At 41.7% G+C, this 13,061-nt stretch overlaps 1 protein-coding gene across 1 annotated transcript in view; it reads left to right on the plus strand.

The window, feature by feature from the left end:
- Positions 1-13,061, plus strand: part of LOC309549640 (uncharacterized protein) — a 136,308-nt gene that overhangs the window by 54,654 nt on the left and 68,593 nt on the right. Inside the window, exon 4 of the mRNA XM_082250022.1 lies at positions 8,247-8,765. Coding sequence (XP_082106148.1) covers positions 8,247-8,765 — 519 coding nt within the window. The remainder of the gene's footprint in view (positions 1-8,246; positions 8,766-13,061) is intronic.

Genomic DNA, 13,061 nt, shown 5'->3' on the forward strand with positions numbered 1-13,061 from the left:
CCCTAAGCAAAGTCACTTTGAGCCAGGACAATAAATAAAGATTGTGATTGTTGTTTTTGCATTTGTGTTCACCCTGAGAGTAGAGATGCATATGCTATTTAAAGAAGCAAGAGAGTGGGAGGAAAGGAATCAGCTTCTAAGTATGAAGCGATTCCAACATGGGTCTGTTCTGGGTACTGGAAACCCATTGAAGAGGAACTGATTAAATATACTGCTCCAATTTATCTAGACCTTGGTACTGAACTTGGTACGCAGGTCTTGCGTTTACATTTGAGCTGCTGCCACTACTGGGTGGTTAGTTGTGCAGTCCCTTTACCGCGAGGTGCAGAAGAATGAAGCAATTGAGAAAGAGTTGCAGGAACTGAAAGAGATGTTGGTTATGACCAAAGAATATATGCAAAGTAATGCATGTCGAGTAGTCTTAGAGGAGAAGTGTAAAGTGAGAGCGATGATTGCAGATCCCACATAGAATCCTGAAGACACGCTCCAGTCTTCAGATGATGAGTATGTGTCCTATTCTTATGATAGTGATGATTTGGATGAGTGTCAGGCATGTCCAATAATCACACAACAGAGAAAAATGGTATACCCAAACTGAGCTCAAGGAGCAGCTTGCAGTAGTGACCGAGTATTTGGAAGACACTGCAAGCAAGGCACATGATTTAGGAAATGGGGCTCAAAGTTAAACCTGCAGTGGCCTTGAAGTGTGTTCAAACCCCTGTAGGCAGCGCTGAAGATTTGAATGAGTGGTGTGCAGCCCTCATAAACAAGTCTAATGATGCCCTCACAAAGGACAAAGGCCCTAAGCCTGTGAGCAAAAGTAGCATGTGTGGCACTGTTACTTCCCATAAGCGGGAAGCTGAGGATCTGATCAGCTATGGCCAAATTGAGTCGGATACAAGGAAGGCAAGGCCTATGGTCTTCAGGAGACACATGTGGACTGATTTACTTAAGGTGGGGGTTCCTAGAGAGGAAATACAGGCAGTCCCCGACTTACGAACATCCGAGTTGCGAACGACTCCTACTTACGAACGGGGCCCCGTGACGAGTGACTCCTACTTACGAACGGGGGCATGACAAACGACTCCTACTTACGAACGGTGGCGGCGCCCACGTGACGTCACTGCTGGCTTCTTCCGGCTTCTTCTCGCTCCTGTGCTAGATAGCATCCATCTTAGTGCCGGCCACAATGCACGCTGCATGTACCACATGTACTGATTGCCCCACACTGCCCAGAAGCATCCCACTGCACAGGCAGAAGCTGGTGGAACTGTCTGGAAACTGGTGAGATTACATTACTCTGTATTGGGAGCAGGACCACTGTATTGTACTTGTACTTCTAGCTATGTTTAATGTAACTATCCTTCTGGGTCTCTTTTAGCCTTTTAGTTTTGGCTAGTACAGTACTGTATGGTGTGGGGTTAGAGCCACAATGAGGTTTGTACAGCTGTCTGTATCCTTATGAATTTTTTGGGCTGGAGTTACACTTAAAAAAGTACATGTTCCGACTTACAAACAAATTCGACTTAAGAACAAACCTACAGTCCCTATTGTGTTCGTAACCCGGGGACCGTCTGTAGATGGGATTCTTACACCAGCTTTAAGAGGTGAATGCAAGTGGTTGGTAATGGTAGATTCAGTCACAATAAGTGTTTTTGTTGTCATAGAATGGGGCACATTGCTAGAGAGTGATTGGAGAGCAGCAGGCTAGTGTTCGCAGGACAGCACGGAGAGACACGCAAGTTCATTCTTTTCGTTGGAAGTCAATGCCTTTCCATGAAAGTGGTACAAGTCAACAGTGGGCACCCTTCAACAGTTTTGCAGATTCAGAAATGTGAACAGTGAGCTATGTATTTTGGCACAGGTGGAAGGAATATATTATCTGCTTTGTCTCTTACTCTTTTAAGGTACTGAGCATGGAGAGGTGGAGCAGGCAGAGCAGATTACCAAGCCATATGGGAGAGGCAGACCAGAAGACCGGATGGAAGCTTGAGAAAGATTTGGATGCTTTCTTTATGGTGGCTGAATTGGAGTAGACCAGGGGTAGGGAACCTATGGCTCGCGAGCCAGACGTGGCTCTTTTGATGGCTGCATCTGGCACGCAGACAAATCTTTAATAAAGGGGTGGTGTGTCTGGATGTGAGCCGCACTGGACGTGTAGTCCCAGAGCTCCGCCGCGTCTACCACTCAATCGTGTGCCATCCGCGTAGCTGTGCCCGGTGCCAAGGAGCTTTCTGCACCCATCGACGGTACACTTTGTGGGCTACCCACCGCTACCCTGACCCAGAGTTCGTCTCTGGGTGACCAGATTGCCACGCTACGGACCCCGCGGCCTACTTGCGGTACCGTGCTGTGCATCTGAGGGCCTTGGCAATCACTGCCCGGTAAGGAGACCTGCCATCCGCTCCCTGTGCCCCGACAGACACGATCTTCTTCCCCTCTGACACCCGGGGACCCACGGGAGCTGCCTCTCACATCCACTTCTGAGGGCTTCAGCGGCCGGTCGCCATTTTCTCAGGGCCTGTACTCACCTCCATCACTCGCAGGCCTGCAGGCGCTTCACCACTATGGCCTCATTGCATACCAGCCTGCTCTGCTCTCTTCCCGACCAGACTCCAGGCACTTTCACACGGCTCCATCTACTCTCTGTACAGCTGCGGCCCATGAATATGAATATTAAATAAAGGTTCCCGACCCCTGAAATATAGTGTATGGCTCTCACGGAATTACATATGAAAATATGTGGTGTTCATGGCTCTCTCAGCCAAAATGGTTTCCGACTCCTGGAGTAGACTTTCATCTGAGCATTTCCTTATGACCAGGAGTACAAGGAAGGAGGACATGGGACTCCTCTCATCTGGAATTTTCTTTCCACAGACTGCAAAGGACATTACTAACCCTGCTCAAAGGAATGTTGGAGTTTTCCAGGGACTTTGTCTGATTGCCCAGAAAATACGGGAGTCAAAAGTGAATTTCTTCCTCCCATTTACAATACGGGGGGTTATTTCATCCTTTCCTTTAGAAAGGCCTTAAGACATATGCAAATTCTATAAAAATCAAGAGGTGGAATATGTTGCTATGGATATTTCATGATTTTATAGCAAATGTATTTGTTAGTTAGATTCTGGGTTAAGAAGCTAGGTTCCCCTCATTGATATGCAAATAAACCAGTCCGATTGGTTTAGGAGTTAAACATGTAACAAGAAGTATGTGGGGGAGATGTTTAGGACTTTTGAAACAAGCATGTGTTCAAACAAAGGAGAGTTGTTTTTGGAACACAAAAGGAACAACATGTCTGCTTTAGACTTGATAAGCAGTTTAGACTTATTGCATACACATTGTACATGCTTATTTGAAGATAATTAGCTTGTGCATGTTGTAGGCCTATTTTTGTAACTATGAATTGTGTGATGTGCGTAATGTATATAGGGGGAAAAAAAAGCATGGAGGAAAACTAGGTCCTTACGAGAAGTAGAAATGCATGAATTGTAATGAATGCCTATGTATGGGATCAACAGGTGGATTGTATCAGTTGTGGATATTTTTTATCTGATTCATGACAAATGTTCCCATACATGTGTAATAATATCTCTCACCCACAGGTGGTTTGGTGAGCTTTGCCGCATATCCAACTGACCATGTGGTTTTGGGGGGAAGTGCAACCATGTCTTGCTGACATCACTCACAAAACAACCTGTGAGTGGTCAGCAGGAATATATACATCCTGTAGTTGGTCTCTGGTCTACAGGACTATAAATAGAGTATCTAGCATGGGGGAAAGGAGGTTCGTTTTTTGGAGCTGTTGAAGGAAAGCATGCAGCAAAAAAACCTCCTCACTGTCCTGGTCCAGATATCGAGTGCAAGCTGTTGCCAGAGTTAAGTATTATGAGACTTTTATTTGGGATATTGGGAATAGGAGTGTATGTTTGAGTCAACGTTTAAGGTAACTTTATGTATTTTATTGTCCAGTAAAGTTTTGTTTTATGATTTTTATTAAAACTGCTCTTGGTGTGTCTGTTCATTTTAAATATTCACTAGATATTTCAGTGGCTGTCCAGTATACCTTCATTTTAAATTTTGTTGTTCCCACCTTTGATATATCAATTAATTGCAGTATATGTATAAACATACTATAATATATATTATATAGTGTATATGTAAATATTTATTAAGGTTAAGATGTTCATAGTCAGGTGAATATGAAAAAGTGCACAATAATATTTAGTTTTTTTCTAAACTCAGTAGTTAAGTTAAAGTCATAGGAATTTCACTCCCTGTCTATTCAGCCAGCAGAGGTTGAATTAGGAAGAGATTCTGAAAGCAATCAGTTTCTGCTTTTCTTTTTTTTTTTTTTGAGATTATCTATAAAACAAAATTTTATATAAATAATAGTAAAAAAAGATATAAACATCAGTTCAAGTCATATCGTATTTATCGGTGTATAACACGCACTTTTCCTCCCTGAAAATAGGGGGCAAATCGTGTGTGTGCATTATATGCTGATATTGTACCTGGCTGCAGGGGAAGGGGGTGGCTGCAGGGGAAGGGGGTGGGGAGAGTGCCGCTTGCAGTCACACACAGTCCCGCTTCCTGGATCGTCTCTTAGAATAGACTTCACATGTGCCAGGATTGGACCAGTGTTCTGTCTATCATAAGAGCCGGCCAAGGAGGCGGGACTGTATGTGACTGCGAGCACCGAGTACACAGGAGATACCCCTGTGTAATCCCGCACAGATCGGGCTGCAATGATGGGCAATGGTAAGGCTGCATATGGGCACAGATCAGGCTGCAATGATGGGCATAGATCAGGCTGCAATGATGGGCATAGATCAGGCTGCATATTGGCACAGATCAGGATGCAATGATGGACACAGATCAGGCGGCATATGGGCACAGATCAGGCTGCATATGGACACAGATCAGGCTGCATATGGGCACAGATCAGGCTGCAATGATGGGCACAGATCAGGCTGCATATGGGCACAGATCAGACTGCAATGATGGACGCAGATCAGGCTGCATTTGGGCACAGATCAGGCAGCATATGGACACAGATCAGGCTGCAATGATGGGCAATGGTGAGGCTGCAGATGGGCACTGATAAGGCAGCATTGATGGGCACTGAACCTTATTTTGCTTTAAAGTTGTTTATTTATAATGTACGTTTTTTTTTTTCCTGAAACTTCCCTTTATAAAATTAGGGTGCGTGTTATAAGCCTGTGTGTGTGTGTGTTTTAAGCCGATTAATATGGTAAATAATGTAAAATAAAACTGAGCCAAAACCAAAATAGTTTCCATTTAGATAATGACTAAAACTTACCTCAAAACAATTACCTTACTTTAACTTAACCAATAATTGAATCCATCTAACCCTTGACCCTAAGGCTGAGCTAACCTTACCCATAAATTCATGCATAAAGCTGAGTATGCACTAGTAGATTTTTGATGGCTTAAGGAATGTTGTTTGAACTTTTGTTTGCTTTTAACATTTGATTTTAGAATGAATGGACTTCACCACACAAAAACCACATAAACTATTATAAACTCATGTGTTTGAGAAAAATTTACAACATGCTGTTTCAAATGTTTTCATTTCTATAGTCGAAAAGGCAGCCTATAGTCTATAAACTTCAGATGCGGTGGCCGCATTTGATTTCTATTTAAATTTATATTTAGATCGGAACATTTTCAGCAGATACAGAATAAACTTGGTGATCTTGTCATAAATAGATTGTCCTGTGAGCTGCATAGAAGAATACATTGTATCCTAGTAATCTTCTGTAAACTAGCACTTACCCTGCACCCCTATATAATGTAGATGAAGGGATACCGATATGTATGTAGTTTATATCAGGAATACAACCAATCCAGGGAGCAGTATACTTGCCATATCTTGCGACAGTAGCAGTAATGCCTAGTCCATACAGTTCCTGTATTAGGGAAACAGATTGCAGGTATCAAATGGCAGCACTGATAACCAGTTTATTGTAGCTGAACTTAGTAAACTGGAATCAGACTGATTATGCTTAAAATAAAGTTTAATAATGAACACAACATTTATTCAACACCAACAAACCATAGGCAAAGTAAATGAAAAATAAACATGACCGTGAAGTAAAACCAAACCAACAACCTAACTATTATATACTATATACAAATGGAGGGAAGCTGATGTAGCACCCTTGTCCTAAGCAGGTTTGCTACTAAATTTAGTTGTGCTAGGTGGTAACTAGCCTTGCTGATTTATAGTCATGTGATCATTAGATTTCCCTCCTAATCCTGGCTTGTCTGTATTTCTCCCTTTTGTCAGTAGGTGGCACTGTTACCTCTGGCATTAGAGTGGTGAATTACAGTCAGTCAGGTTATGAATATGTATGTTTCTCTCAGCCAATCAAACTGACAGCAGAGCATGCTGGGAGAGACTATTTATTTGGAGGAAGTCAGGTGATCTGTCTCTTACCACCCAGACCCCTGTCTGGATGGGTGTGTGAGGAATAGCTGCTGCTGGGTAGGCCTGAAGTCTGGGGCCTAACCATGTGCTCGGGGGTCTGGGTGGGAGAGCCTGCATACTGCTTGGAAGATTGAAGGAAAGGAGGAAGACCTGAGATGGAGTACCAGAGGTGACTGCCATGGACCGGGGGAACCATGGAGAGCCTGGGAAAGCATCCAGAGAGAATCATCCTCAGAGTTCCTGCATCTTCCGTGAGTTACCTGCTATTGCTATAGGAGACAGCTGAGGCTACAAAGTACAGCTAGCTACAGGAGACTGGACCCAGGGGAGAGGAGTTGCCTCCCAGGTCAGTCCAAGCATTCTGGATGACCCACTACCAGACTGTCTTAGCCCTGTTTGTGTGTACAAGAGTGTTGTGGGGGAACTGGCATTGACCAGCCCTGAGTCCTTGTGATCTACACAGCTCCTTATCTGCCCATTGCATCATATCATCTGTACAGCATTCTTCACAGCATTGTGATCTGTAAATTGGTGCTCCACAGCACTGATTTGTCTGCTTTTCCAGTTGGATGATACCCGTTGTCAGTCCTAAATGGATACATGTGTCCGAAACATGTTAGGCACAATTGATATCTCACCACTGCAATCTGACATGTATACCTTTTTCATGTTCTCTTATACACATGTATAATGTCTCGTGGCAGGGACACTTTATTGTATTGTGTATGATGTGTTATTTTAAAATGTTCAATAAAAATTTGCATTGATTTTACTAAAGTGGTCTGTCCATTAGTCCATGAGGGATACCTGTCCAAACCTTTGGTTTGTTCCAAATTTTGTATATATGCATACGGACAGGACATACCACTTATATATCTCCATGCTCTCAAAAATTGTCTTTAGTCCAAGCTTAAAGGTTTATTTTCTGTACTGCTGTCTGCCTATTCTTCAATTTGTCTAAGGAGTCTGCCAATCTGCCATTCTTTCACTAAGGGTGTCTGGTGCCCTACCCCTCTCTCCCATTTTTGTTCCTGTTGTGAGAAATAAACGTCTCCTTGTTTAAGCATAAAAGTGACTGGCGCCCATCTTTCTATCTTGTTCACCACCCACCATGCCTAGTAATCTGCACCCTGAGGAGGGATGTCAGCCCTCCCTGTCTCTGGGGTCACCACTAGGCCTCTGGAGGTTTGGGGGGGGGAGGTTTGACATAAACAGGGCATGCCATGACTGGAACTGGGAGCAATGGGAGCAGAAAAGGAGTAACAGGATACAGGGTACTAGATGCAAGATACAGAATAAGGCAGCGGTCACGGCAATCAGCGAGCAGATATACGGCTAACAGGCAAAAGACTGGAGCACTGCTGCAAATCAAGGGAGGGGTTATAAACTTTCCCAGCAACCAACATCAGGAGATGTCTAATTACTGGGATCTGTTGGCTGTGGGAGACACCCACTGGTGGCCTCCAGAACTCCGCCCTTGAACTCTGGGAACCACAGTGTCACCAGCATTTGATCCAGGTCCTGACATCTTACACATAAAAATACCAGTACCAAAATGCCAAGCCTAATCTGTTATAAATTGTAGGAGGTATAGGTAGCACTAAGCTGCATATTTCTCTTTAGCCTTAACTTTAGAGCTGTGCAGCATGTATAACATTTATTATTTTCTCTTCTTTCTTTAGTATCATTATATTTTTCACTATTGTTTTATAATTATTGCTGTTTGACTTTACTGTAAGTAAAAGTATACATATACAGTATATGGTAAGTTTATAAAAATGCATTTGTCTTACAGCTACAGACATCTTTCCCTCCAATTCACCTCAGTCTTATCTCTAACTCCAAACCATTGGATAAAAAACTCAAGGACTATGCATCAAATTCTGATCTTTCCAAAGAAGCTCGAGGGGAAAAAATCAATTTGCCTCAAGTGGAAAGAGCATCAACCCCAAAACCTTCTAAAGCATTCCCTGACAAATCCAAATATCCCAGAGATTTTGGATGCAACATTAATAATTTGGCAAGCACAACTACATTTTTATTTGAGGGACCAAAAGATTCCAGACTGGAAAAGCAAACTTGGCTGGAGGTTTCTTCTCCCAAGACAACCTCTGACCGCTTGTCTCCTGAAATACTCAAGACTGCAGAATGTCAGTCATGTAAGAACGAGAAGAGAATGAAAAGCGAATACGACAAGATCCTTTTACAATCCAAGAGAGAAAAGGATGCTTTACAGTTGAGGATTAGTGAATTAGAGGCTGAACTTAAAAAGAGAGGAGACGTCAATCAGAAAACTGAGGAAACCCACGGAGAGGTGAGTGGGATTTATATCAAACTTGCTGTTTCTTTTTAAAAAGATACATTTTTTTTAGCTGAATTCATTTTTTTATAGCTGTCATCTTGAACACCTGAGCCATAATTGCAGATCATGGATCCATAACAAAATCTTATAAATATATATATATAATATAATAAAATATAATTTAATATATTAATAATATATATTGTTCACTCATGTACCACATCCGTTTCAATTGATTAACATGTACAAAAAAAAATAAATCTATAACGGACTTTAGAGGCACCCACAGGAAACAATGAATATAAAATAAATTACTTTATTTACAACCATAAGGCATGAAAACATGATTGACCAGAAGTCAATAAAATCAATCCATATTATTTGCATCCAATCTGTACAATATTACATCTAAAATACAGAGTGGAGCTCATTGCTTCAGTAGCTAGTGTGCAAGCTAGTCTTCATGAGTCAATGTCAATGTTGGCCTTGTCCTCTTGGATTTCAGCGAAGAGCCTTTCATTGGCCTTGTCCTCTCTGTTCCCTTTTATGCCCTGGTGCCCGCACAGGGAGTACCTTTTATGCACGTGCTTGTTCAGACAGGCAAGGTGTGAGCTATATTCTTTTGTATATGGTTATGCATATATAGATATATTTCCTGGCCCACCTCACGTCAGCACGCAATGGGTTAACAACTCCTCTGGAGCCCATATGACCACCTCTTTTCTCTCATAGCTAAATAAAAGACAGCCCCTCCCCAACTGAAGTGTTCTTTTTTGGTCATGCTCCAGGCCACTTATTGATTGCAGTTGGTCAATACTTTGTTTGCTGCAACTATATCCCCCTCTGCCGAACCTACCCCTCCATGTTCAGACTTTCATGGAGTTGGAAGACCCAGAATAAAAGGTAATATGATTTTTTGTCACACCTGTCATTGGCACAGAAGACTAGCGAAGATAGGAGGTGGCAACGTGGGCCACGGTTTTTAAAAGAGTGCCCTAGGACCGGAAAATATGATGTTTTGCATTATTTTAGGAGCAGAAACCCTGAACGCAAACGCTCCAAAAAACATAAGACCCACCAATGATCATCTTCTACTGCCCAGAACAATCCGCATCCCACAGAGTCCTCCACAGGGCAGCTTTCATGCTCCCCAAGAACCCCATATGGTATTGACTCCCATGTGTTTATGTCAACATGATAGGAAATGTCTCGGCCTACATGCAGTCAGCATTGGCAGAGAAATTAAACTGCACAGATTGCCTCATGTTGTGGAAATTTTATTAGTACTAGTGTGGACATTTTTCAGGATGTGTTTTATTTAGCTTGTCATTATGGCTCCTGTTGTCGGTTTGCTTGCAATACACCCATTAGAGCATGTATGGGCGAACCGGCATTGAGGAAAGACTACTGGCAGTAAAAACCTTCCCTTAGATGTGTAGACGCATTCGTTCTACATAGACATGTCCTCTGGCGAACACTCCATGCGCTATGCGCGGGTCTCTTTGCCGGTAGAGATCTACGTATGTGTATTGAGGTGCAGGGTTCAGGGTTCAAGCAGCAAGGATATGACCACCAGCGGGGGCCCCTGTATAATGTGCAGATTTGTTCGCTCAGCGGGGATATGTTTGCTCTGGGAAGTCAATATCGTTTTGATATCTATCTGCCTTAATGAAGGGAAACACGCTCATGTCTTTCTACTGTGCCTGATCACCATAGTAGAAACAGCATGGCTCTTTCCCTGCAGATAGCCTCACGTCTGTGGGAACAGTAGTATAATCCTATTCAGCATTGTTCTCTGAGCTTTGCTGAATGGAATTCATGCCAGTAGTAGTGGCAGGAATACATGCACGAGTTTGATCAGGGCAGCGTTCATGGTTCTACACTCTCATTGTGTAGTGTTAGGCGCCAATTTCGCTACACGTGGGTTTCATTGGTAACTATGGTGTGTGGATTTGCACACATCAACGGCGGAAAGCTGTGCATGCTGTTCTGGTTATTCACGATCGTGTACTCCCCTTTTCTATTGTATATTTGAATGTATACAGGTGTGTCATTAGCTGATTCTATGTGAGTAATTTGTGTCATGTGACTGTACATTTGGAACTGATTGGCTGATGTTTTATAGCCATCACTTCCTGTTGTTGTCCCTTTGTTGTCCCATTAATAAACAGAGCTCAATGCTTTAAGCTGGACATTCTATCGAGCATCCAATGTGATAACCACCTGTATTACTGCGTACTGCTGAGAACGCTCCATTACCTTATATAAAAGAGCAGAGAACTGTACTTTTTAGCACAACAGGATTGATTGCGCTTGGCGTATATTAATATCCAAAAGTGCACTGATTAGCGCAATGGAGTTATTTGTGCAACAAGCATACATTAATTTACAAGACAGATGGGGAGCCTAGGTAATTTAAGGAGCCGACAGAATTTCCTTTACAGCTGACCGAGAGGAGGAAGACGGATTCCGGTCCAATAATACAACAAAAAGGCAAGCCGTTTGGTAAGACAAACTTTATTTCAGCTTTTGAAATTTTTTGTTGCCTTGAGACCAGGATTTGCTTTCTCTGTCCGCTGTGTAAGGTAAACTTCACTCAGCAAAATAACGTCCTTTTGCGTCTACTCTTTTTTTATTATAAGAACAGGATTTATATTGTATTTTTAATATTTGTAATTTGGGGTGGGTGTATTGATTGGGGAAAAACCTAAGCTGTTGTCCTCTGTAGGCTCCCATTTTTTTTTTTTTTTTTTTGTACGGGGCTGCAGTATACGTTGAACGTTTTTGTCAGTGTTTTACTGTAAAGTGGGTTTTGTATGGAGCAATGTTAGTTTCCTAATAAAAGAATATCAGTCTGTGTAGATTTTGGTGGTATAGTAGTATATCGGGCGAAACTATTCTATTGTTAGAATTTATTCCATTTCTAGGTTGAAAATCAGTGTGTATAGCAAAAATGATCCGGTTTTGGTACAGATATCCTGGTTTTGTGCTGAATTTCGGTTCTAAGTGGCGTTAATCCAGTTTTGGACTGAAGCTCAGTATTCAGTGAAGATATCTTGTTGTCTACGTTGATTTTCAATTACGGCTGACCACCATTTTTTGTTTTTGCTGGTTATCAGTTCCACCATTTTTTTTCACTGAAACCCACGTGGCTGTGCCACCATTTAGCTTTTGTAGTACATTTACATTATAACTATTTTTGTGTTTTTGTACTGAAAGGCAACTTTTAGTACAACTATTGCGGGGTTTTTTTTTTGTACTGAATTTCAGTTTTGGTAGAGTTATTCCACTTTTAACTGAAATCTGGTATTTAGTGATATTATTGGTTTGCGGCAGTTTTTGTCAGGAAATCCAGTTTTCAGTAGAACTGATTCATTTTTAACCACTTGCCTACAGTGCACTTTCACCCCCTTCCTGCCCAGACTGATTTTCAGCTTTCAGCGCTCTCACACTTTGAATGACAATTACTCAGTCATGCAACACTGTACCCATAAAAAATTTGTGTCCTTTTTTTCACACAAATAGAGCTTTCTTTTGATGGTATTTAATCACTACTGGGTTTTTTATTTTTTGTGCTATAAATAAAAAAAGACTGAAAATATTGTGAAAAAAACGCATTTTTCTTTGTTTCTGTCATAAAATTTAGCAAATGAGTAATTTTTCTTCACAAATTTTGGCCAAAATTTATACTGCTACTTATCTTTGGTAAAAATAACCCAAATAAGTGTATATTATTTGGTCTTTGTGAAAGTTATAGAGTCCACAAGCTATGGTGCGAATCATTGAAAATTGATCACACTTGATCACACCTGATGTACTGAAGGCCTATCTCATTTCTTGAGACACTAAAAAGTCAGGAAAGTACAAATACCCCCCAAATGACCCCTTTTTGGAAAGTAGACATTCCAAGGTATTTAAAAAGGGGCATGGTGAGTTTTTTGAAGTTGACATTTTTCCCACAACTCTTTGCAAAATGAAGATTTTTTTTTTTTTTTTTACAAATTGACGTATTAACAGGTTATTTCTCTCACACAGCATATGTATACTTGCAACTACACCCCAAAACACATTCTACTACTCCTCCTGAGTATGGCGATACCACATGTGTGAGACTTTTTCACAGCCTGGCCACATACAGAGGCCTAACATCCAAGTAGTACCGTCCGGCATTCTAGGAGCACAAATTACACATATAATTTCCTGACAACCTATCACACTTTTGAAGGCCCTGGAGCACCAGGACAATGAAAACCCCCATAAAATGACCCCATTTTGGAAAGCAAACAGCCCAATGTATAATTTTTGAGG

Source organism: Pelophylax lessonae (assembly GCF_965119305.1).
Source record: "Pelophylax lessonae genome assembly, chromosome: 3".
NCBI classification, from domain to species: Eukaryota; Metazoa; Chordata; class Amphibia; order Anura; family Ranidae; genus Pelophylax; species Pelophylax lessonae.